Source organism: Medicago truncatula, chromosome 8 (genome assembly GCF_003473485.1).
Source record: "Medicago truncatula cultivar Jemalong A17 chromosome 8, MtrunA17r5.0-ANR, whole genome shotgun sequence".
NCBI classification, from domain to species: Eukaryota; Viridiplantae; Streptophyta; class Magnoliopsida; order Fabales; family Fabaceae; genus Medicago; species Medicago truncatula.
In genome coordinates this window covers 5,014,701-5,042,384 of record NC_053049.1, presented here as the reverse complement: position 1 = coordinate 5,042,384, position 27,684 = coordinate 5,014,701, and the positions used below count along the sequence as shown (strand labels likewise).

Here is a 27,684-nt window from a genome sequence, read left to right as displayed (position 1 = left end):
AACCTAAGCATTGATAAAAGATTATTCTCAACTAGATTCAAAAGGTATCTTTCAATAACAATTCAAATCCATAGGATAGAAATGAAAAGCAAGAATAACATCAATATCTTAAGATAATTTAGAATCACACAACATCAAAATCAAAGGGAATACATACTAATAGAGTTAACTACATTTAATCCCAACAAAAAGAGTTTAGCTACACATTGTCATGGTAACCTTACAAGAAGACGAAGAGAAAAGGAATAACCAAGCCATGATGTCTCAATGATCTTGCAAGTCCTCTCCAATCCTTGTAGCTCCTTGTTCCTTGATGTTCTCTCTGAGTTTTCCCTATTTTTCTCTCCCTAAAGTGACATCTCCATCCTCTGATAATAATATGATAATGTGGGAAATGAGCTTTTACACATATGCTGAAAAAGTAACATTTCGCCTGGCGAAGTTTGGCTCGCCATGGCGACTTGAGCTTTCTTTGCCAGTGGGTTTCTGCCACGTCACTTTGATCAGATGAAACCGCCTTTTTTCGCCTGGCAGAATTTCTGCTCACCATGGCAAACTGCTCTTGTCCTGTTTTTCCAACTCTCTGGAACTACTCGCCATTTGGCTCGCCTTTGTCTCGCCTGGTGAAATATTTCGCCTGGCAGGATTTATGCTCGCCATGACGAAGTAGCTTTTGCCCACTTTTGGTCCTTGCTTGATGTTTTGGCACTCAATTCCTGCACAAATGGGTATAGTAAGATGAATAAAGCGTAATAGGTCAATAATCACTTTTCTCCCGGCTTTTCCCTGAATAACTTGTGAAACAAGTAACAATGTAAATAATCATTTGAAATAGTACATTCTGGCACTTATCATAAAATAGTAGAGGTTGAACAACAAATAAGTGGAAAAAAACTCATATTTTAGCCTTCAAATTTTAGAAGAAGACGTGGTATCATTCTCACTCGTGTGATTGTTCCTTTTGCAATGTATTGTTCCACACCAGTGTTGGCACCCCATAAGCTTCAGCGATGGTATCATGTCCTAGTTCAACATTGTGGAAGAGCAGTTCTTGATGGTGGATCACAGATACATAGATTATGGCATTTAACGAAGAGATGTTAATTTGTCCAGTATGAGTAAAAAATTCATATTGTATGCAAGTGTTGTTATATAAGTGAGGGGACTCATATATCTAATGTCTTAAAGACTTCAGCAGATGATGTAATATCAATTTCACTTATGTGGCAGGTCTTAGTCTAATGTGAATATGTGATCAGACAACCCATTGTCGACTTCCACCAAAGACTTAATATTACGATGATTTGTTTTGTTAGTTTTTTGTTTAATTTTACCTTAAATTTCAATTTTTGGATATCATTCGTTTCCATGCAGTTGTTTTTATTTGACCTCTATTATTTTAAATTCCTTCACTTAAAAGATCTTTTAAAATTTCTCCCTCCGTCCCAAGTTATACATTGCTTTGGAGAAATTTTTTTTGTCTCAAATTATATTTTGTCTTACAATACTAATGAAACATTAATGTTATTTATCCTATTATATCCTTACATATTTATTACTCTCTTCTTTCAATTCTTTTATTTATTTTTCCTATATCATTTATTAAGGACAATTTTATAAAACAACTGATAATATATCTTTTCCACACAAAATTAATTACATTTTTTAATACGTGTGAAATGATGAAAATGTAGTATAATTTAGGACGGAGGGAGTACTAAAACTCCCCTAAATACTACTATACACCTAAAAGTTTTTGTTTGACAATTCCATCCTATAGTTTGGCAATTTAAGCTCTCCAATAGAGTTAGTTTTTACCATTCATCTAACATGGTCATACCATCTTGAGTTGGAATACTTTTTTTTGGAGGGAATCTTGAGTTGGCATACTATTTAGAGCATGGTCATCAATGCATATTTACTACTTTCATTTTGTTTAATCGCTTTGTATATCTATATTTTTTTTTTTAAAAAAGAGTTTATTTATACTTATTTTCTAATTCATATTTGTTGACTTACTAAATTTGCATAAATAGTTAATTTTGATCAGTTTCAATAACATATAAAAAAAATTAAATTTATATAAATTTTTGTATGAATTATTTATATCATATAAACTTGGCATCTGACGATCAAATATGTATTGTGTAAAACGATATTAAATGGTGTAACATTACATTGATGTAAAAATTATACCAGGGCCAAACCTGAAATTAAGCTTAGGGATTGACCATACTTAAAATTGTAATTTAGTAAAAAAAAAAAAATTTAAATGTAAAAATTATAAAAAAAAAAAATTAAGAAATTATAAGATATGTTCGAAGTTGATATTGCCAAACAAATATAAAAAAAACTAATATTTTCTTCTAATAAAATAATTTAATGTCTGTTTTATATTTTGCTTAGTTAAAAGGCTTTTGTAGGTATTTACCATGGTCTTTTGATATGCAAACAAAACATGAATTTCATTAAGTCATTGTACAAAAGGATTCTCTTTGCCATTAGAATTATTGAAGATGATGCGAGTGTTTATGTGTTTTCTTCATTTGTTATCTCAGGTTAAAGTGATATGTCATATGACGTTTGGTTTTCGCTGTCAACAAATTTCTTCTTAATTTAATCAAGTGATTAACTCTCCTAAATATAGTCTTAGTTTCTTCCTTTAAAGATCTTTAATTTAGTTTTGAATTTCCTACATTTACTCACCCTGGGGGATTAAGCTTGTATTTCATTTTCTAAAGGTTTCTAATTTGCTTTGAACATTTGAATCATTTTTTTTTTTTTAGAAAAAAAACATTTGAATAATTTTGTTCAAAAAAGTAGAAATTAAATGTTTAGATTCAATTCATTGAGTAAAAAAGGTCGAGTATACAATATCTTATAAAATTTACAAAAAAATAAATATAAAAACTAAATAAAATAATAGCATGCTGCTAAAAATTAAAAGTTATATATTTTTACATATAGTTATTATTATTTGAGGGGAAATACTTTTTTTTTTGAAGGAAAGGGGAAATACTTATAATGAGGGTATTGGTGTAGTTTCTAGAAAAAAAGAATATCATGTTAAGATCCGCGTATGATTATTTATCTTTCCTTTTTTCTAGAGCATTTTCCCCTAATTGTTGTTGAAAGGTATAATAAAATTGATTGATGATGTTACCACATACAACTATACAAGGTAAAGGTATATTGAACCAAGAGCCAGCAAACTTTTTCAGTCAATAGCTGGATTGTTCTTTTCCTTTACTTCAACGTTTTAATGTGATGATGGCAACGTTTAACTTATGATTGTTTTAGTAAAGACAATGAAAAAGTGTCACGATGCTCTTTGCAAAGTTGGGAAATAACAATGCAAAAGTGTATTTTACTATTTTAATACAGAAGGAATAAGTTCCCTAAAAAAATATACAGAAGGAATAAGTGTCTTTAAAGGTGTTTGAATTAAAATTTTCATTTTTTACATTTAAAATTATTACCATTTTATAAATCCTGTACAAAATTATAATGCATACTTATCATCATAAATAATCAGGAAAAAATAAGAAAAAGAAAATGTTATTACGTACACTTAATGTGATAGAAATTCACCTCTTAAAAATAAAAGTGCATACACAGTCATAAGATAAAAGTGATGCTTTATCTTTCTGCTCTTTCCCTTTTTATTTTTTTATGGATTAAATATGTTTTTGACCCCTATAAATATACCAACTTTTTGTTTTAATCCCTCTAAATTTTTCCTTCAACTTTTAGTCCCTATAAAATTTTGAGTCACTACTTTTGGTCCCTATTTCAAAGTAATTTTTAGTACTTTTTTAATGAAATTGTACAGAAATGTGTAGAATATTGTATAAACATTTCCAAAAAAAAAATAGATTTTTTTAAGTAAACATAAATTATATATGAATTTTTAACCATAAATAATATAAAAATTCATATTAAATTCATGTTTTGTTAAAAAATTCTAATTTTTTTTTGGGAGAGATTCTTATAATATTATGAATTTTTCTGGAAAATTTGATTCAAAAATATGAATTCTACATATGAGTTTACTTTAAAAGAGGGACCAAAAGTGAAGATGGAAAATTTTTTAGGGACTAAAAGTTGAAGGAAAATTTTTTAGGGACTAAAACGAAAAGTTAGTATATTTATAGGACCAATAACATATTTAACCGTTTTTTTATTCTCACTTTCAGGGGCTCCAACTTATGTTATTTTGTTATTGGATTATTCCTTATCCTTACATTTATATAAACCAAACTTAAAAATAAATTGTAATTCACTATTTTCTATTTCTATCTTATCAGCATGAAAATAAATTGAACTTTATTTGATCAAGACATAAAAGAGTTTTCATAAATTGCAATACACTATTTTCTATTTATATCTTATCATCACCATGAAAATGAAATGAACTTTATTTGATCAAGACATGAAAATTAGGTGTCCATAATGGTTGATAAATGAATTTATTTTTAATGGCCTTTGACCATGAAATTACAATCCTTCTCCAGCTTCTCCACTCCAAGTATACTTCATATTTCTCCAAAAGCCTTAAGTATTGTTATCAATCTATAGATATACATTTTTTTTGACAGTATATAGATACATTGTTAGTGTCAGGGTATAGTGTCATATTAGAATATCTTGCTTTATTAGACATATTATGAAGAAAAAAACTTGTCACAAAAATTTCCTTTCTTCTTGTATTGATTTGAATATCTTGGCTGCTGACTCACTTGCTGATTTTGGATTATGAGGAAGAGCTTTGATTACTCTTGAGTGATGTTCCTGGTGTTCATCAATTGAGTCGCGATCTGGTGATGACCAAAACGTCGGTGCCAACGGAAACAAAGGAAGTTCATCTCTTTTCATTCTCTTGGATGGACTATTAGCTATACTTATTTGTAGTTCTTTATTATCTTCCAATGATTGGTAAGGTGAAAAATTTCTTGCCATTACATGACTTATCTGAGTGGACATGTTAGATGGACTTTGGTACAGTATGGTTGAATTGAGTTCTGCCGATGAGTAATGATTTTTAGGACCATTAGATTGTGCCATTTGTTCAACAGAAGAAGCTGATATAGATCTATGCATGAATGATGGAACACATGGTGGTAACAATTGTGGTAATGACGAACCAGAAAGGAGTCGAATCTTTTGATGAAAACTTGTAGTAAGAGATGGATCCATAACAACATCTTTGCTCCCTTGATTGAAGCTCATTGGACTGCAACCACCGTATAACGGTGTCATGATGCCGCCAGAATTTGGAGGGCATGGTCCAATGATTGGCTTATATACAAGACCTTCAGATGGAGACATGACAGGAACTAACCATTGGTTTGGTGGTGGTGGAGGGTAGACAATGTTTGGAGAGTGTTTGGCATTGGAACTTTTATCTGCAGAGGCTAATGCAAGGTTTCCTAAATGATGATTGCCATAATTTGAAAGCTGATTATTTTCTTTGCTTATATTGTTGACAAAAGGAAGGGAAATCTTTCCAACTGCATTGTTTTCAACATCCTCGGAAGTAGTGGCCTTCTCGGACTTGCTGTCGAGTTTGAAAACTGTCGGCTGTTGTTCACTGATAAAGTCAGATTGTAACTTATTGGAGGAGGATGCTTCTACAGATGGTTTGTTGAGTAAAAGTTTATCTTCAAACAATAGATTTGGTGATCCAGCAATTAATCTTTGCACCTGTTTTTAGGATATGGTTTAGTCACTTCTCATATGAAAGAAACACATTTTTAATAAAACAAGCAGTCTATTAACATATAGTACGAGGATTACCTTTATAAGTCTATGCAACTCAAACACTTGCATGAAGAAGATTCTCTGTTGACTGATATAGCAATGTCAGTGTCAGATCCATGTAAGTAGCAAAATACAAACATTTAAACAAATATAAGTACTACAAGAAATAGTTTACATGATTCAATCTACATTATGATTTGAGAAATGCAAGATTTCATGTAAGGAGGATGATCTAGTTAGATTTATGGTTGGGACTTAAAGTTAGTGTAATAGCTTGCACTTATACTCAAAATTATCTTAGACATTCCTGTACCAATTAATCTTTGGAAAACCACAAAACTGAAAGAAAAACAATCTTTTGTTGATATATCAACATAAGTGTGGCAATGTACTAGTTATTGCAATATCCATTTGGCACTTACTACAGCAACAATAACAATCAAGCCTTATCCCACTAAGTAGGATCAGTTACATGGATCAAACTAGATCCTGATACCAACACAATAATCTCATCTCTGCTACGCTTTATTCTCATGTTGGTTTTTTACCGCGCAACACTCCATCCTGTACAACATTGTTGGTCTTACAGTTGTACGATAAAACATTTCTTTCGATTTGAATGCTACTTTTGTATCACATGCAGCCCTTCTTCAGTCCAACAATCCCACTTGAATTCAATACTTTACATTTTCTATTTCTCCGTCATTTTGTACTGTTCTACTATGGACCTCTAAGTTAGAAATGTTTTGCCTTTTGCTAAACTTGCATTCAATATACTTTGGTTTGCTTCTACTCAGGCGGAAGCCATACACTTCTAAGAATTGTCTCCTAGTCTATAATCTCCCATTTAGTTCCTCCCTCAACTCTCCATGTAGGACACTTAAGCAGAGTCACTGCTTTGGTACATGAACTAGAAGTTTCCTATAAGTCCTATGCACATAATAAAGAAGATAGTGCAGATAAAGAAGATAGGTTTAACCTGTCAAAAACATCAAACTCAGCTCAGTGCAGATGTAAATTTTAACAGTTTAACATAAAGAGAGAAAGTTGAAATCATAAAAAACATAATACTAAACAAATAAACTTACTTGATGATCGTTCTTCTTGTTTTCCAAAATTGTTTTTCACCTATAAGTCCTACGACATCGTCAGGGGAGATATCCATACCAAATCTACATTTTGAGCTGGATTTATTCAAGGCATCATAATTTTTACTTGTCTCCTCATCTTTACTCCTCTCTCTCTTGCCATGTGAGGACCTTGTACCGATTTCTAACTCACGAGAACATTTTTGGAAATCACTCATCGTTGGCTTCTCACTGCAGTGATCCCTTAAATTGATTTTGTCCGCAAAAGCTACATGATCTTCATATCTATGACCATTGCTACCTTGTAATGTTTTCAAGCTATCTACTGAAATATTTCTATTTTCTTCCTTCAGCGATCTTTGTTCTTTATTCATTGATTTAGAATTCCTATCTTTAATCGATGAGTTTGAGGATGCATTTGTCGTGTCATTGAAACCATTTAATGAGTGAAGAGGTTTTTCTTCTGCATTTTGATCAATTTGTCTCACATCTTTATGCTCTTTCATTAGGCTCTTCCCATATTGTGCTGATTTCAGTTCTATGGTTCCAGGTGAGTTCATCACCTTTCTAAATGAACTTAGACTTTTAAGCGAACAGTTCAAATTGTAGCGAGCAAGTTTGTTTTCTTCATCTTTGTCACTTGGATTACTTTTCACATGAACAGAGCCAGAAGTTATAAAAGCATCTTCACCATCAAGTGTTTTCAAAGAATTCTTACTATTATTGATGAAATAATCTTGCTGAATCTTTGTAACTTGTTTTGCTGGTGTCATGTGCTCTAAGTCATGACTCGCCGTCAACTTGGTTGAGTTAATCTTTCTAGAATTATAGGCTTGAGTCTTCTCAGATAGAATAGAAGATGCATTGGAGCTGTAAAACTTGATGCTTTGACCACAACCAAGCTGCAACACAGTATAAACATCATAACTAAAATGGTTATAAAGTGCAAGTAGAATCACCAAATGATAAAAGTTAAGTAGTTCTTATTACCAAGTGTCATTGTTTGAATTATGTCAAAAAAGTCCTGGTTGATTCTCACAAGAGTTTACCATACAAATATTGTTAGAACAACAACCCTGGTTCAAAAGTAAAAAGATACGAAAAACACAGAGAGAACACACAATATTTGAACACCGAGTTTGGCCAATTGTGCTTATGTGTCTGAATGCAGGGTGCTATTAGGTCATTTCTGATACAAAGTACAACTTATATGTTTAAATACTACAGTATAGTTTACAAGAGTACCTCAGAACCCTACCACGGGGTGCGAACAGTCACAGCCTAACAAAACGTTTGGGACAAGCCCAAAGGGTACATAACAGTTAACTATATGAGCCATACCGAACAAATATATATACATTGAAAAAACTTCTAGTGACAATGTCATTTCATAGAACTTAATACCTATCAAGCTTGATACTCCTACCGAAAATTCTATATACGAAAGTAACTGAAAGATAAGACTCATACTTATGGTACAAAAATTGGTTACATTGTAAAATTTAAAGAACTACTACATGACTCACATGGCTTGATGTTGTAGGAACTGTACAATTTCTTAGAGGGAGAGTAAACAATGATCCTGATCCTGATGATGCAAAACTTTGTGAAGGGATGCTGAATTGTTCATAGAGAGCCATTTTATTCCTTGGAGGTGCTTTTGGTCCTCCTTTCTCTGCATCTTTAACATGCAACCTAGGAAACATTGGACTTATCTCCTTTCCCTCGTCAATTGCCCCTTTCATCCTATTCCTTTTTCCACACTCTTTCAACTCATAAAAAGCTTCTCATCTTTGCCAAATTTACAAAGTATATAGTTTACATTCCTTTCGCATAAAATTGCCAATAGAGTATGTTCTTTTCAGTCAACACCTTAACTGGATCCAGACACCTCAAGTGATTAGTCTTTGCAATTACGTGCAAGGGAAACTTTTGGCTTACAATTTTTTTTTGTTTTGCCAATAGAGTATGTGTTTTTAAGTATTGAAAACTCAAATCTTCATGAGAGAACCAATCCTATAAAAAATAATTCAATTGATCCACAAGAAACTCATGTGGCTACACATAATCAACCTCTAACCAGCTTCCAAGAAACAATTTTTTTGATTGTACATTATCAATAAGGAAGAGGAACACATGAGAGAAATGAGAAAAAGTGCATGAACAAGGAGTGTATAACAAATGCTAAAATCAATTAATATTAAAAAGATAAAGAAGAAAGAAAGATATTAAAGAAGAAAAAAAAGCTATAAGGAACATAGATTTGAGTATAAGAACAGAAGACAAGGTTACCATGAAACCACAAATATAAAACAAACAAAAAACAATAAAAGAAAAAAGTGAGATGTAGTAGTGAATAAGGGACCCAACGAACCCAAACAATGTGGAAAACCCAATCTTTGTAACTGGAGAATATCTAGTATGTATGTAACAAGTATTGTGATGTGATGAGTGAGGGTTAGAATATATGTTTGATGATGAAGTGTTCAAATGAAAGAGAAAAAGAGTAAGATATGGCATAAGATATGATTGGAGAGACCAAGTCTTACATTTTCATCATGCAATTGTTTGGCGAAGGAAACGGCAATGCCAAAGGGTAACTCATTTCATCCTTACCACATGTTTAAATCTTTTACGAAATATCCGTTTAAAGTCGTTACATTGTAAAGTGGTTCATGACAAAACTTGCAACCCAAGTTGGTACTTCTTTCCAAAAATATATACTACTTCTAGTCGTTTACAAAAATAATCCCAGACACTTAAATCTTTCAGCAAATTATCATCTAACAATTGAAGTTTTCTTTTACTTATGTTAGATGCCGACATGTTTTGTAACTGAATTGAGTGTCATTTTAGTCTCTAACATAATTTTAGACATTTGTAAAATAAAATAAAAATCAAAGAGATATTTCAATCCCTTTTGTTTTAAAAATGCATCGCATGACAACAAAACGCAAGTTAGTCCCTAACAATACTTTAAACGGAAACATTTTAGTCCATTTATCAAATTATTATGTGTTAATGTAAATATTTAAGGCAGTGAAGGTATATTGAAAAAACAAATTAATAACTTGAACATTAGAAGGAAATTACCATAAGATCCACAACATCTCTTTATTTCATCAAAATTTTAATTGCATAAAAAAAAGTGATCCATGAAATATCACAAAATATACTTACTAGCAGTATGAATCATTGCTATTAGTTGCGCAACAATTCTATCTAAATATTAAATTGCTATTAGTTGTGGTCTTGTTTATTGCTGAAGTAATAGAGGTGGTCTTACATTATATCAAACAAAAATATATTCTGTGAGAAAGTTGTGATGATCACTTAAGTCATAAATACATAAATATACACTAATCATAACGAAACATACACGTGAAACCTTCTCATTGTTACTTTTTCTTCTTTATATACCATGCAAACATACGGGGACAAAGCAAGAATACCAGAGTTAACTCTACAGAAACTCTCCCCTTCAAAACCCTCTAAAAACCAACTCAAAAACACACCTTGACTTGACTTAAGTGCTTAAATTTGTTTTTGTATGGACTACACGTTTTTTTTTTTTTTTTTTTTGCGAGAGACCAACTTAGTCCTTTATAGTTTTTTTTATTTTATTTTATTATGGACAACTTTTAATTTCTTTTTCTCAAAATAATTGTCACTTTAAAATATCAATGCAACATTTATTTTTTTCCCCATTATTATACTCTTATTTATTGAATCTCATCCAATTTAACTACTCCGCTAACTACAATTAATAAGACTGTTTTAGTAAATGATATTAATTTTACCATCAAAATCAACACAATTAATCATTTCCTTAAACCTTAAACGACTATTATTTAGAAACGAAAGGAGTAGTTTGTTAGATTAATATTCACTCTTTCATTTATTAAGTAACCATTTTGGTGTTTTGAATTTGTCAGTAGACTTCTTAATATATGTGATGGTCAGATTAGGCAAGTGTACCAAATCGTTTACCGGGTAATAAAGTGCTAAGTAGAGTATTGTATCCACATGAATTTTGTTGCGTCTAAACAATTCACGCTACTTATTTGGGAACAAAATAAATAAATAAGATAAGGGTTTACAGTTTGCAATTTAATCTGTTTGCAACAGAGCAAGTTTACTTGTTTGATTGCAGAATGTTAGCGGCGGTTAGAATCATTCGAATCCCCTATATACATTTGTTGGAATTAATTAACAGTCAAGTCACGTTCAATTATCATAAGTAGACTATCTAAGTGATGAGTTCGTTGGGACGTGATAACCTGATCAGTACGTAAGTTGCACATGTTGGTCGCACTGTGATCCTTACGTGCGAGGTCTTACTCTCTAAATCGATTTCGGTCTATCCCTCCGCCTGTTGAGTTGCACCTGCTGCTCACATAGTGATCCTTACGTCATGGGGTCTTACTCCCTCAAGGGCAATTAAAACATAAACTTGAATTAGAGTTCCTAAATTTCCCAAGTTATGGTGGTCAATGTTCCTAATGGTTCTCTCATTTGAGTCTTAGAAGTACATAACACACTCTCCCACTCTGTAGTTCTACAAACAGGCAACCCTATCAGCATCTACCTTACCAAGGTGCGAGGAGAATGGAGCTACTGGGTTAATTTAAGTCATGAAGTCACTTGTTTCCTTAATTACCAACTAGTTACTACCTAATTTTAGTAGATGTTCATCAATATTAGGTATGTCACCTCCCTAAATTTATAGAGAATTTGGGAGGTGCTTTTGGCCCTTCTTTCTCCCGAATTGTTCGTAGAGAGCCATTTTATTCGTTGGGGGTGATTTTGGCCCTCCTTTCTCTAAATCTTTAATGTGCAATCTAGGGAATATTGGACTTATCTCCTTTCTCTCATCAATTGCCCCTTTCATCCCTATTCCTTTTCCCACACTCTATCAACTCACAAAAAACTTCTTATTTACAAAGTATATAGTTAACATAAAATTTTAATACATTATGTTCTTTTCAGTAAACACCCTAAATGGATCCTTGACACCTCGAGTCATTAGTCTTTGCAATTACACGTAAGGGAAACCTCGAGGGGGTGGACGTACATTATATCAAAACAAAAGTAAATTTTATGAGAAAGTTATGATATTATGATCACTTAAGTCACAAATATGCACTAACTATAATTAATCATACATGTTAAACCTTTGTCCTTGGTCCCATTGAGGTTTTGTCCTTAATTCCATTGAGGTTTTGATTGTGATGAAGGCAACCCCCATTGTTAATAGTTGTTTTTCTTCTTTACAATATCATGTAAAACATATGAGGATAAAACATGAATATCAAATTAGGATCAACAACACTTGCACGGATTCCTTACAAAAACAAAAACCAACTTAAAATATAGACTTAACTCTCAAAAACTCTTCCTTCAACAGCCTCCAAAAACCAACTGATATTTTCATTTATTTATTAGGTTGGTTCTCATGTATATCTTTTGTTAAATAGTTAAATCTATAAAATTACTAACAAAACGAGAAGACAATCAAATAAAAATATTTTAAATTTATTTTGATATATTAAAAAATTATAAGTAATGATATTTGACTCGTGTTTTGAGATCACGTACTCACTCGTACCATGTTTGTTTTCTTTGAGTAAGGTTAAACATATAGGAAATGATTCTTGCAGTCAAATAGTGACTACAAAATGATATCGATCGTCTAATATGTTGCAATAAATTAAGTTAGATCATTTTTTAGATTGATTCTTTAATCTTTTAAATTAGTTAATTATATTATTTTTTGCTTGCATTGTTAGCTAACAAATAAGTGAAATAAACAACTTACATTTAATATCTCACATATTCTTAAATGAAAAATAAATTAAGTAAAAGAGAGGTAGAATAGTAAAGTGAAAATATAATAAAAACAAAACTTTTTAAATGGTAGAAGGGAAACCATAAAAGTTGTAGAGATCGTTTGAATCGTTATTGTCGTGTATAAGAAAATTTTGTAATTAAAATACACAACATTTTAATATTATACATTTTATGAGGAAATAACAATATACTATATGTATCATACAATAATTTACAAATTATAATAATCTTTTTGTATATCATAACTTTATTGAATATGTGATTTTAATGAAAAAATTACACACGCAACTAAATAGTACATTAAGACAAATATTTTTTTTTAAGGAAAACAAATGATTTTCTATTTATGGGATAATTTAATTTATATAATAATGAGAGAAAGGGAGGGAAAAGTTATAGTAGAACTTGTAGGGTGTCAATATAGTAGGCATGATCGGCTTTCTCCGACACCTCTAGCTTTTTTGTTTAAAAAAATGACACATTTGTAAAATCTCATCGTAATTAATGTATAGACATAAAAAAAATAAGAACAATAGAACAAAGAGTTTCATAGTTATGAAAAAGAGTGTGATTAAGATTGTATCAAACAGATTAAAATCAAATCAAAAGGAATATGAAAAAATGAAAACGAAATCCTCAAGAGAAAAACGGTGGACTAATATTATACCAGACATTGCAAAATGAAAACCAAATATTACTTTTTTTTTGGCATATTATTATAGAGAGTAATAACATGGGATAAGAATGAGTAAAGAAGTTGTTGAACCTTTTCATCAGATATTGTGTGCATGCATCAAAAGTGTTGCCTCTGAAAAATAAATAAAAAATAAGAATCAACAAACAATAATTCTAATATAAGGAAGAGAGAATGATTAGATAATACATGAAGAGAGAATGAAGCAACAAAAAATAAAAGGATAAATGCATTGAGAAAGGAGGAAAGTAAACATCAACAATTGCATGTAGTAGGTGCGAGTTGTGGTTCGAATAGTTTGCTTGTTATGAATTTATTCATGTATACTGCGTATTTATTAGTGATGTTGTTTGTGGATAATTTGATCATGAGAATGGTGAGTTAGTGGGATAATAGGAGGGTTTTTTTTTTTTTTTTTTTTTTTAATCAATAGAATTAGAATTTTGGAGGGAAATTTTTTAGGAAGAACTTGTAGGACTATAATTATTATAAATAAGCGAAAAGACGGACATTCACGTTTACTCATGTATAAATTATTGGGCTAACGTTTGAAAATTATGAACGGTGTTTTTCTATGAAATTTTTATTAAAACTAATAATATAAATGTTTTTTCTTTCAAATTATAACAAATCAAACTAACATTGATTATCTATTTTAATGACACCAGCAATAGAACAAAAAAAATATAATCTAGATTCTTATTTGATTTAATGACATCAACACCAATCTTTATTATAGAAAAGTAGTTTAAGGATATATAATTTGGATAATGAAAAAGTAAGTGTAGATATATTCATCTAGTTTGATACATTTTTTAAAGGATAAAGGGACAATGTGACGATGTTTGAACTTATTTTTTGCTGCGATATTTTTAATTAATTTGAGATGATTTTTGAATGATGAGAATGTGTGACACCCTTGTGTGTTGTTATTTGTATTTTTAATTTAGAACTCAAAATCCAAAAAAAATTCACTAGTTTTATTTGATTTTTAGAATTTTTTGTGGTTTTTTTTTATATATTTTATTTGACTTGTTTTATAATTTTTTTTTACTTTTTCTTTGTTGTTTTTAAAAACGAAATTCGCAACTGCTGAAATGAGAGAAATTCTTATTGTTTCTTATGTATAAGCATATTTCGGATTATATAATCCGAAACCCTATTAATATTTTTGTAAGAAAAAAAAGTAAGGTGCATGAGAAGATAATAAGGTGAGAAAAATAATAATCATTCATTTTCTTTTGGACATAGACCAAAAATGATACCAACATCAAAGAAAATTATACCTCATACCCTGTCAATTATTTTTTATTTTTTTGGAAAAGAAGGAAACAAAAAGAAAAGAAAAAAAAAGCTAAAAATTAATCTCTCTAACACATCTCTCACCAGACATCAGCCAGCAGCAGCAAAAGCAAATCCTCTGACATAAACACGAATATATTTGTTGAGCTGGCATTAACAAAGCAATCCATAGAATTGAAATATATATGTATGGTACCTCGATAGGAGAGGGGTGACAGCTTGGATATTTTTTTTTGTATATACTATAGTATGATATAAAATAGAAATATCATATATGAGAATGTGATAATTATATATATAGCTTGCTAGCTAGGCATGTGGTATGCGCGTGATGATGAGTGTAGCAAAGTTATTGAGGGGAAGAATATGATGAATGCATGAATGAAATAATTTTTTTTTTTTTAACAACCTAAAATGGAATATATTACGAAATCAACGAGTCCTTCCTAATACAAGGTATATTAAGAAACAACCAGCAAAGTTCAAACAATATTTACAACAGAAATAGAATAAAAATTAAAATAGGCAGAAAAAACTATTAACCTATGCCCAGTATGGTGAACGGACTAAGCCACCAACCATGAAAGTTGAAGGGAAGCGTATTTAATTTCACCTTCAACCACATAAAAGAGAGGGGCTTAATCTTATCAACGACCTTTAATACCGAGCAAGTTTTATCCGTAAATTGCCTGTTATTTTTTCTTTCCAAATCTCCCAGACTGTAGCAAACCAAATGACCTGTGAAATTGATGACGGACCCTTACTGAACCACCATGATCGTTGAACTGAATAAAATGATCCCGTAAATTTTGAGGGGCAACTGCAGATATGCCTAGCCATCCATACATTAAATGTCAGACACAACTAAAGAAACTACAGTGTAATAATAAGTGATGAATGAAATAATTGAAATGGTAATTAACAACCATCAATAATTTTCACAACTAGAAACAAATAAAATAGAAAAACGACATTTAGTCAAAAAACAAAATATAGAAAAACGACATAGATGATTATGTGGGCCTGGTGTCATGTGCACGTGGGGGTCAACTTCATATCACCCTCGAGCTATGGCAATCAGCAAGGTCCAGATCAAAAAATTCCAAGATAAAATTGTACAAGCTCTAGAAAGAGTAAAAGAAAGTGATGGTTCTTTGTTTTTTCTTTTTTGAAAGTGATTATAGTGCCCTCGTTCGATTTGGAGGTTCTTTTATTTGGTTTTTGACACAAGACCATTGAATGTGGTGAACCTATACATTCATGGATACAAAGAAAGCACACAAAGTCATTTAAAAGTGGGGAATTCCTTGCAAGACTACGACTAGTCATGGTTAATTAAAATTCAATTTTTTGTCACTAAGGATATGGTCATTGGTCCATTTTCCTATCTGATCTTTACCCGATATTTTCACTCCATTTTTGTGTAGTTTCTTTTTTTTCTTTTAAGTGGTACAGTGGTTATAGCTCACACATTTTAAATTCAGATAAAAGGAAGTACATGGTTTGAACTCTCACCCTTACATAATATTGTTCATGCAACTATCAACTGAGTTTTGCTTACAAGACGCGTAGCTTCTCATTTTAATCTTTACACGAAAAAGTTGCTTTTTATTTTTACAAGAAAAAATAATGTTTAGGTTCGGATTATTTAAAATTCCAAAACAAATACAATGAAAAGATTGTTAAGAAATGATTTTATATCCAAGAAAAAATTAATTTACGAGATTACTGGTTGGTTCAGTTTTTCTTTCCAATTTCACAAGCACGACTCTATTATTATCCAAAGTGGCACTAAATTGAGCCATTATGGAGGATATGATATTACATTGCATGTCCTAATGGTCCAAAGTGGCAAGTGTCTTCTCTTCTTTGTTATTCTTCTAGTTCCTCCTTCTCATTATCCATTTTCTTTTCCCAATATATTCCCAAAGTCCGCAAAGGTTAGCATCCTATATCTTTTTAAAAAAAATAAAATAAGTTAGCATCCTAAAGTATAATTAGAACTCACCGCCAAATTATCTATCCCTAATATAAGTCATTTTATGCTTGAAATAATGAATATAGTATTTACATTTTCTTCTTACTAAAACAAAACATATTCATTCATTTAAATTAAAAGTACATCAAATACAATAACATGTTCAACATTACTAAAAATATAAATGATAAATCTTCGAACAAACTCACATCACCCAAGTTAATAACATACAACGATAAAATGCCTACAAATAATATGATAAATTCTAAGTCACTGAAATATTCATGTTTATGAATCTGCAACGTCGACGTCCAAATTATTGATTGAATCTGTAATTGACTGAATTTGATTTTTCAATAGGAACCAAACGAATACCAAAACAAGGTGTGAAATCAAACGCCGCACAATACGACGAACAACATGTACAACGTCGCATTTAATCGACGAAATCATAAAAAACACAAAAAGTAAAACTTGATATGTGTGAAAATCACTTATTTAAATTAAAAGAAAGGGGAAAAAGATGCATAGGGGCGATTCTAGGTAAAAAAAATGACCTAAAACCACCTTCCTCGATGAATAAAGGACAGTTTCTCTCATTAAAAAACTAGGGTCGACTTTTTTGCGTATATTTTATGTATTTACATTTCCTAAAACTTATTTTTGAAAATTGTATGCTAACAAGTGTCCTTTTGTTAAGAAACTAAAAATAGAAATAAAAGACAAATAGTACAATGAAAAAAATTCTTTTTCACCTTTTAAAATGTAAAATGCACAATTTTTAAGATAAAAATTTATTTTTTAATTTTTTAACAAGTGTTACACTTGTTAGTATTTATTTTTTCAAAATTAAAAAATTATTTAGAAGTCTATCACGTAATGCAGCATATACTCCAAATCAATAGTTTATAAACAATCTATTGCGTCAAGCTTTCTAAACAATTGGTTGTTTCATGATCGGGTTCATTACTTTATCTATTATATATGTTCATTCAATCAATTTGAATTTTAGTCATTCAATCATTGAACTATGTTAATAGAAAAATGAGCACAAATATAGTATTTATATATGATTCACACATGATCTTAATACACTTTGTATGTCACGACGATATAATGATATCACTTATAAATATGTTAATTTTCTTTTCTATTTTTGGAAGGAAAGTGGTTGATGTCAATTGGTATTCCATGAATGTCACACGAGACAAAATCCACTAGGTTCATTTTTTTTTTTTGAAGAAGCAATCCACTAGGTACATTTGAAAGATGAAAGGACGATTATTGTGAGTTGATTAATTAAAGCCAAATGATATACTCATATGACATGATCGTGTGTGTGCAGTTCAACAACCAATCATCCAAAAAAAAACTACTAATATTGTATATATTTTTTTTCCTCTCTGGCTCAATAATATTGCAGGGAGAGAATGTTGGAGTTGATTGAACTTATAAAACATTTTATATCAACGTCATCGTAAATAAATAGGGAGGTCAATTTTTAGGGTTAAGTGTGAGCTATGAGTCTCACATTTGATGTGAAAGACTGAAAGTAAATATTGAACATTATATGATTGAGAGGATTTATATATTCAATATTTTAGGTTTTTTTTGGTGAAGATGTGATGTTGAAATTAGTTATAAGTTCCGCTTAGTCGAATGCGATGGTATATTGATCATTTAGGCTCTTCTCATAAGTCGAACACTAATTGATATATATTTTTCAATAGATGTAATTTATATACACCGTCGATATAAAAAAAATCTTATAACGTCAATCAATCTTAATTGTTAGATCACTTAAAAGAAATTTTATAATAATTACTTTTAAAGTCGTAAATATGATTGATTATAATTGACTGATAACTTAATCGGAGAGAAATATTATAAAAGTTACGATACTTAATGATAGTAGCTTGAATTTGTAGACATAGTTTACATCTCATTTGAGACGATTGTAATCTCTTTAGAAAGTAAATAAATTGTTGTTTTTAATGACAAAAAAAAAGTTATATTTTCAAATTTCTTAGCTAGTGTCATTGTAGCATGACCCATAAAAAAATATAAAAAATATTCTCTTTATAACATTTACTTCTTTGTTGCCCAAAACAACGTGGTTTATCACTTTATATGATTTTACTCATATTGATTTTACTCCTAACTCCTAAGCATATGTGTTGGAATGAAGGTGTTTTCAAGACTATTATATAAACAAAAAGATATTAAATTCAAAATTTGAAAGGGACAAGATTGTAGATATCCTTTCATAAAAAAGAAAGATTGTAGTAGATGATCCCAATCTACATTCACATTGAAATGGTTCCCATCCATGTATTGATTTTTTGTCACGTGGGAAAGGCCTATCTAATCATGGTTTCCACCAATGAATGGTTGCCATGTATGAATAGGAGTGTTTCCTTCACGTGTGAAGATTTTATGATTGGACAAAATAAGCCGAGCCGATAACTTGAATGTTAAGCCGACAGCTCACGTATTTTTTGTCAGAAAAATGCGGCTTTATAGCAAACGCATTTATTCAGAATTTGACATTCTTTATCGCAGACAAAATGGTAGGTCCAATTTTAGGTCCCATCCAAATTTGCATAATAAATAAACTATGTAGCTTTCCCGATTTATACATAAATAGTTAAATACATTTGTCTGTTTTTTATATACATCTCACTTCACAAAATAATTTTCAAATTTTATAAAAATGAAATGAGATAGTTTTGCAAGTAAATACTCCCACTATTTCACAATGAATGTCATTTTAGTCAAATAAATTGTTTAAAATGAATATCATTTTACATTTTCAATATAATTTTAATTTTTTTTCTTCCAACTTTATTCTCAATAAATACTTCAACTTTTCTATCACACAATTTTTAATACAACTTTAAATTTGTATTTTTTTTATAAAGTAAGAGCAGTTTAATAAAAGTATTATGTTTATATAGACATTTTGAACACATTTGGATTGGTCTGATGGTATTGCCTTGAGATCTGGGAGTGTCATCCTCCTCGAGATCTCATATTCGATTTTCTCCGTTATCAATTTGAGTGAGCCAATTTAACTTTAAAAAGAACTATATAGACATTTTGTATACTCACCTCATATAAAAGAGTTTAAATTATAACATTTGAAGAAAGATAAAATTGCGCATATATTATGTGCTTAATCTCTCTTAATCTTATCATTCTTAACTTCCTTGGTCTTGACTTTCATACATGTTTGAAAATGACATACAGTTGACGTCACAAATTATAGATTAAATTTTTAAATTAGGTAATTAGAAAAGGACTTTGATACCTTACACTGTGTGAATATGATGGTGTGGAACAAAATCTGTTTCCTGAAATGATTTCATTGAAGAAAATAGTAGTTGACATTCACAAACCTGACTTGATCTGCAAGGTTGGTCAATGAAAAGAAAGTGCTTTGGTAATTCATTCACTGAGCTAGCTAGCTGTAATATATGTAATGATGGCATGGGGTACATGTGAATTAAGTAGCTACAAATGTTATATGATTTAGGAATCATGCAATAATATTGTAACAACTATAAATTTAAACAAAAGATAAACTAAAATTTTGATGATTCATTTGTTAATCTCACTGTTGTCAACATGTTTATGTCCTCTCTGCCTCTCTCTATTATCAGATTTAATCACTCAGAAAATAAAATCCTATTAAAATATATGAAATGCTTTCAGATTATGTATGTGGCATTTTCTAACAAATTTTCAGGCATACCACATATTTTATTCAAATTTTAGACCAACTTTAGGATAGAGTAATTTTTTATGAAGATAAAATTCCATGCAACATTGAATATACTTCATGGTTATGATGTGTGTTAATAATCTTATTCGTGACGTGTCAGACACTAAATATTGATATCTCTCTTATACATGATTAGAATTTTGATTCGTTACATTATAAGAATTTTGCTCATTCTACTAGACCCAACTTCGTTGGTATATTAGTCCAATTTTTAGTCTATTATATGTATGTCAATGCACACAAAGTACTGTGGTAGAAAGTGGAAAAAATCACAAGCTATGATTAAAATCATGATTAATTTACAGAAAGCTTCTGTAAAGAGGAGATTGCTATTAAAAGATGCTTCAATTACAGTGCAGTTTTCACTAATCAACCAAAAAGAAAGTCACAGCTTTCCCTACTTAAAAAGAATGAATGTACAAATTTTTCAAAAATTCACAGGATAAAATATCAAATAAAATAGTAAGAATTTTGAATTTGAGAATACAAATGTCCTCTGAAATCTCAGTGTCTCATACTGCAAAAATAACTTTACAGACCCACCAACAAAACTAGCTGATGGAAAAGCATTATCCTTTTTTCAAAAACCACTATACTCATCTAAAACTGTCAAAAGAATATTTTAATAGCTTCTCATTTACATTTTTTTTTTTATTGTATACTCATCTTCAAGTGCTTATTTGTTACAATTTCATGATGTAATTGCACAAGTACCAATATTTGTTTTTATTATAAAAGCATGTACCTTTTATTCTTCCTACGAATACAAAGTTTCACCTCATCTAACACACACGGCATCAATAGTACTAGTCTTCAATGGCAGCTCAAGGTATACAATACACAACCTTAATTATTGTCTCTCTCTCTCTCTCTAGTTTGTTACATGTATTATATATGTATCTATTCTACTCTTCTATCTTGTCAAAGCAAATTAAATAACTTCTTCTATACTTTACTTATACAATTGTATATACAAAATTCAGTTGCAAAATTTGACATAATTAAACTTTGGTTGTTTTCTTTCATCACAGCTTGTACCATATTCAATGAACAAAGATAGTTAAATGCTACAACTATCAAATTGTTCAAAGAAAAAAACTTGTTATAAAGCTGCATTCATTCCTCTGCTTTGTTTCTGACATTCAAGATTCAAACAAGAATTCTCTCATCCTTTTGCCTCTTGGATTTGTGTTCTAGTTCTTGCAGCTATTCAGCTGCATCTAGTAGTTGAATTCTGGTAAGATATTTAGTTCAAAACTTACTTTTCTACTTCATATAGTTGTGATAAACTATGAATCACTGGTCTGGACACAAACACCAGACACGACGTTACTGACACTCATATGTTGACACTTGTAAAAAAAAGGTGTTTAATTGATTCATGTGTGCTAGTATCGTGTTAGTGTTAGTGTCAGACACTAAACACATCTACGATCTGAAATATCTATGCTACATAGAAGATAAATATTTATTTTGGTCTATTTACTTTATTTGATATATTGTGTTCACCAAGATATATAGGTAACAAGGATCAATATCTCTTCCCAAGTTTCATTTCTTTGGAACAATTAGAATCATATCCATGGATGGTCTAAATTGGGATGGCTCACAATTTCAAGAGAACACACCAATCTTGTGGAGTACTCAACACTTTGAAGAAGGCTATAACATATCAAACTCTCTTACTCATCAAATACAAGAGATGCATAAAGTTCAAATTGGAAACACATATTCAAATTCTGAAAGATTGATTCCAAACACAAATCTTTCACAGCATGCAACAAACATGAAAGTGAAATCAAAAGCTGGATCCAGCTGGAGAAAAGAACCTTTAATACCTCAATCATTTCAGTCCCTTTCAGACAGTAGACCTTACAACATTATGCCAGATTTCAACATGGCCCACCAACAACAAAAACTCAACAACTCTTTTGAGTCTTTTGATTGTTTGCTTTCAGGTACTAACAGTAACACAGACACTTCTGTCGAAAATGATAATGATGGAATTTCAAAGCTATTTTCTGACTGCAAAAACTTATGGAACTTCAGTTATGTCAGTAACACAGCAACCTCCTCAGGTGAAACTGATAGTAATGTTTCAAACAGTACAAGCTACGAAGCACTGACACAAACACAGATGCGAACACCAGACACGTCTTCGATCAAAAGTGTCAGTGCTACAGAGGGTACTGGAAACAAAAACATTCAGTGTCCACTCAATGAATTTGATGAAACAATCTCTCAAAGTTCCTCAGATCAATACATCCATCCAAGAAAAGCAATACAATCAAGTACTATTCATAATTCTTCACCTGTTGAAGGTGGTTTTAGACTTATCACTGATAAACCACCAAAATGCAAGAAACCAAGATGTGATAAGGGACCTTGTTCAACTAATATTAATTTTCAACAACCAAATTCATCATCAATGTGCTGTTCTTCTTCAATTGAAGAAGCTGATCCAGAAGCAATAGCACAAATGAAGGAAATGATGTATAGAGCAGCAGCATTTAGACCAGTGAATTTTGGAATGGATGATATTGATGTAATTGAAAAAAAGCCGAAGAGGAAGAATGTAAAGATATCAAATGATCCTCAAACTGTTGCTGCAAGGCATAGAAGAGAAAGAATAAGTGAAAGAATTAGGGTTTTGCAAAAGATTGTACCTGGTGGAAGCAAAATGGACACTGCTTCAATGCTTGATGAAGCTGCAAATTATCTCAAGTTTTTAAGGTCACAGGTTAAGGCACTTGAAAATTTAGGTAACAAAGTTAATGCTATGGATTGTAATCCAACTAGTATTGCTTTCTCTTTTAACCCTTCTTTTCCCATGCAAATGATCCCTAGTAATCACAATCCTCATTCACAGGGTTGACATGAATATTATCATGAATTCATGATGATCTCTAATCATTTCATTATTATCAAAGACAATGATTAATGTATCTGATCTTTATTAATTTTCTAGCCAAAGTTGCAGGAAATATCTAATTGTTAATGTTTGATTATCATATTTTTTTTGTAACTTTCTTCGGTTAATAATTATCAGTGACTTGACTTGTTTAAAATTTTCCTTAATGATGATGTTTTCTGGTCTTGTGATAAATGATATGGTGCATGATCAAATAATTTTATGGTTTTGCTTACGATGTTATTCGTGCACTAAATAATACTCCCTCCGTTTCTAATTATAAGCAAATTTTACTTTAGGTTCATTCAATTAATGATGTATGTTGTTCATAATATGGACCACATACATCATTAATTGAATGAATCTAAAATGTCAAATTTACTTATAATTAATAACAGGGAGAGTATTAAGATTGAAGGTAAAGCCATTTCAAATACAAAGAAACCAAAATCATATTTGATCAAAGGAATACCATATCATATCCAAACAAGTGTTTTTTTTTTTTTTTTTAAGGGAATGTGTGTTTGGTTATTCACCAGTAAAAATTAATTTTTGATAAACATCTCAAATTAGGGAATGTGGTTTTTTTTTTTCTTTTCATACTAAATTAAGTCTTACATCATCTTTCAAAGTAAAATTATCTAAACATCTCAAATTCAATTATAATATAATCTTTCTTTGAGGAAATTCAAATGTCTATTATCATCAATTGATTATGAGAAACGTTAATATGAGGCCAAGTTATCATCAATTGATTATGAGAAAGTAATGAAAATAATGGAAATAGGTGACGATACCTTTTAGCATGCAAAAAGGTCTAACAATTTAAACTCCCTATTATAAAGGGCTAGAAAGTGATTGTTACTTTAATTAAAAGTATGGTAATTTAAGTTGTATTTTTCTTGGAGAACCTTAACAAAGATTTTTAATTAATTAATTAATGTGCTTTAGTTAGCTAACCAATGCAAAAGACATTCTCTTAAGATTAGTGAGCAGAGTCAGTGGGTCCTGTCTCCTTAATTCAACCCAAAGCGTGCTCTTAAAAATCACTCCAAAACGCATTGTTAGGAACGTGCTTGCGTATTCTTCTTTTTTTGGCAGGAGTATAATATCCCATTGTGTCTCAAATAATGTAACTAATGATATTCTTAATGATGATGGATATGATAACGACGGCTAGAACAAAACGTGATTAATTTAATTTAAGGTCGTGTTAACATGTGTCTTAAGGACATATATTAAAAGTAGAAATTTTATATTGAAAAGACAATTTTAAAATTTTTAAAGAGTTGAAAGCAAGACTCTTAAAGACGAATACTTTATATTGGATCCCTTAACATATGTCTTAAAGATACTTTCTCTGTTTTAAAATATAAACAAATTTTACTTTTTATTTTCATTCAATTAATGATGTATATGAACCACATACATCATTAATTGAATGAAAATAAAAAGTAAAATTTGTTTATATTTTAAAACGGAGGGAGTATTTGTTAACATTTGTCCTAATTTATCCTACATGTAACTACCTCAAATGTCTTCTTGTTACTTTATCTGCATGCGATATTTTTGTTGCTCAAAATGAAGTCACTCACAAATTTATTCCCTCTACTCATTAAGATAATTATTTGCTAATAACATTTACTCTTGCTATAATAAATTAAGGATAAAAACTAACTTAAAATACAACCTCAATGCACGATTGTCACTTTAGATTCACGATAATTAATGAAATAAAATTAATAACTAAAAATAATTAACAAAATCACGTTATTTTCTTTTTTTTTGGTAAAGTAGCCTAGTGGCTGGAGCTCACACAATTTAATTGTGGAGAAGTGGAGTGTCCAGGGTTCGAACCCCAGCTCCTGCATATAATATGCAATATCCCTACCAACTGTTATTTTCTTTATTTCTTAGGAAATTGTCAAATATAAAGAGTAAGGTATAAAGTGTTTTCGTGGTTATGGTGGCAATTGTCCATTCCATTGAATTTTGTTCCATCTATATTAAGTTTTCATGTCTTTTGGAAATGATGATGTCTTCTATGACGACAAGATTCTAAGTGTTGAACAATTCGTGAATAGAATTAAATCCTCCTCTTAAAAATGGTTTTTAAAGATATCTTATGGGTCTTTTTTACATTTTAAAAGTGCTTCGAGATAGGCCTTATCCTTGGTTTGATAGGGTTTGAATTGACTTTTATCTCCTCATACTTTCTGGTTTTTGTGGTGCTTTCATCATGTATTATTTTGTTTATGAAGTATGGATATGTATTTCGTTGTATTTGTTCCCTGTGTATTGATTTGTTCTTGTATTTTTGACTAATACCTCAAATTCGTCTTGAATTTTAAAAAATCGGTCAAATTCGTTCTTGAATTTTGCGAAATAGCTATTTAGTCCCTGAATTTACAAAATGTCAATCAAATCAGTCCCTCCGTTAAGTTGGTCTGTTAACGGAGGTGACGTGTAATGTTAACCTCTTACAAGGCTTACCACGTCAGATGCCACGCAAATGGACCAAATTGATTGATTTACAGAAAATTGCTAAGGACCAGCTTGATGGATTTTCAGAAAATTACCAACGGCTCTTTCTCCTCTTTCTCATTAACGGCTCTTTCTCCTCTTCCTCATTAACGGCTCTTTCTTCCCTAAATATATAAATTTGAAACCCTAATGTTATAATTTGTCACTTAGAGTTCAAAATCCTCCAAATTTCTTCCATGAATTGATGTCAATGTTCTTCCTCAATTCAAAAAACTTAAAACCCTAATTTTTTTTATTCAATTCGAAATTCAAAAATCAGTGGTCATTGTTAAAGATTCGGTGTTCAGAAATGATGGGTGGAAGAAATGCAAGGTTGATGGATAAGCCAAATGATAGGGGAAGAGAAGAGGTTTGGAAGGCAAGGTTGATCGATAAAGTTGATTGTGTAGGAAGTGAGCTTAGGTTGATTAAGATATTGATAGGAGTATTTTGTTTGATTGAGTTGTTTAAAATGCTATTGTATTGTGTCAAGTCCATGTAATGTTGTAATGAAAAGAGGTTGTCAATGAATGAATCAAACCCTTATGTCAAAGAAATTCAATCAAATTGGTCCTTGAATTATATGCATATCCATCATATCGATCCTCAAATTAGTGAAAATATCATCAAATAGGTCCTTGAATTTTCACAACAGATATCATTGTGATCCTTGGTGCATACATTTGTTGAACAAAGTAAAAAGTAAAAGACAGACATTTGTATACCATCATAAGTCATATATTTGATGTTTATAAGTCACTACATAGCCAAAAAAATAACATTACATAGCCATCAAGTCATCAAATCATTTGATGTTCTTAAGTGATTACATATCCAAAAAAACATAAACTAAACAAGTCAAAAAAACATTAATTAAACTAGTCCAAAAGCATAATTTAAACAAGTATCAATGCTTTGGAAATCCTGGAGTTGGGATAAACTCCATGTATTGGGGTTGAGTAGAAGCGGATGACTCGTAATTTGGATTTGGAACTCTAATAATTCCAGGAACAGTTGGATTTTGTGGAGCAGGACCCCTCAGTGGTGTTTGTTTATGCATGTCATTTGAAATCACTGGTCCTCTCATTCCATATCTCCTTGTACTCATTCTCTACAAATAAAATCAATCATATCAGCCCTTAAATTATAGCAAAATACATCAAATTAGTCCTCAAATAATGTCAGTAAGTCTCAAATCGATCCATGGTTTAGAGGAGTATAATTGGAAACACAGGAAAAATTACACTGAAAAGTTAAATCTCGAATTTTTACCATTTCCATCAATTTAGTCCTTGTACACGTGGCTGCCTTGTTGACACGTGTACAAGACAACACAACATGCAAGAGGACACATCATCATCACTAACAGAGCTTTAATTTGGACGGAGAGACCATTTTGATAGACGTCTGTAAAATTCAAGGACTAAATAGATATTTCACAAAATTCAGGGACGAATTTGACGGATTTTTTAAAATTTAAGGACGAATTTGAGGTATTAGTATGTATTTTTTTATGTGGTTTTTTTCGTTGTATTTTCGTTGAGGCAAGTATGCTCTTATTAGATCTAAAACATTTAATCATTGGACCTTAAACATTTTTAAATTCATTAATCAAGTCACCAACGGTCAATGACTTATTATATATAAAAAATTGTACAAATAAGATAAGTTATAGATGTATGTATTATACTAACAAGTCTCCTTATAAGATAAGTTAAGACATTTTGTTAGCAAAAACCCTTAAGAACAAATCTCTCCGCTTTTTGTTCACTTACTAGGGCCGAAAGGCGCCAA

General features: G+C 30.6%; 2 protein-coding genes across 4 annotated transcripts; one reads left to right on the top strand and one right to left on the bottom strand.

Moving 5' to 3' along the window:
- Positions 1-4,632: 4,632 nt before the first annotated feature.
- LOC25500383 (protein HEADING DATE 3B) lies at positions 4,633-9,509 on the bottom strand. Of its 2 annotated transcripts, none has more exons than XM_013588788.3 (4): positions 8,375-9,509; positions 6,849-7,750; positions 5,797-5,848; positions 4,633-5,703 (listed from the first exon to the last, which is right to left on the bottom strand). In XM_013588788.3, exons 1-4 carry the CDS (start codon positions 8,591-8,593, stop codon positions 4,684-4,686), a joined length of 2,193 nt encoding a protein of 730 aa, XP_013444242.1. In that variant the 5' UTR covers positions 8,594-9,509; the 3' UTR covers positions 4,633-4,683. The 2 variants fall into 2 exon arrangements, with proteins under 2 accessions (XP_013444242.1, XP_024628197.1); XM_024772429.2 differs by lacking the exon at positions 8,375-9,509 and adding an exon at positions 7,839-8,346.
- Positions 9,510-21,120: 11,611 nt separating this feature from the next.
- LOC25500381 (transcription factor bHLH87) lies at positions 21,121-23,469 on the top strand. 2 transcript variants are annotated; one of them, XM_024771923.2, is made up of 3 exons: positions 21,121-21,285; positions 21,488-21,693; positions 21,978-23,469. In XM_024771923.2, exon 3 carries the CDS (start codon positions 22,039-22,041, stop codon positions 23,329-23,331), a length of 1,293 nt encoding a protein of 430 aa, XP_024627691.1. In that variant the 5' UTR covers positions 21,121-21,285; positions 21,488-21,693; positions 21,978-22,038; the 3' UTR covers positions 23,332-23,469. The 2 variants fall into 2 exon arrangements, with proteins under 2 accessions (XP_024627691.1, XP_013444240.1); XM_013588786.3 differs by having other exon boundaries at positions 21,970-23,469.
- The last annotated feature ends 4,215 nt before the right edge of the window (positions 23,470-27,684 follow it).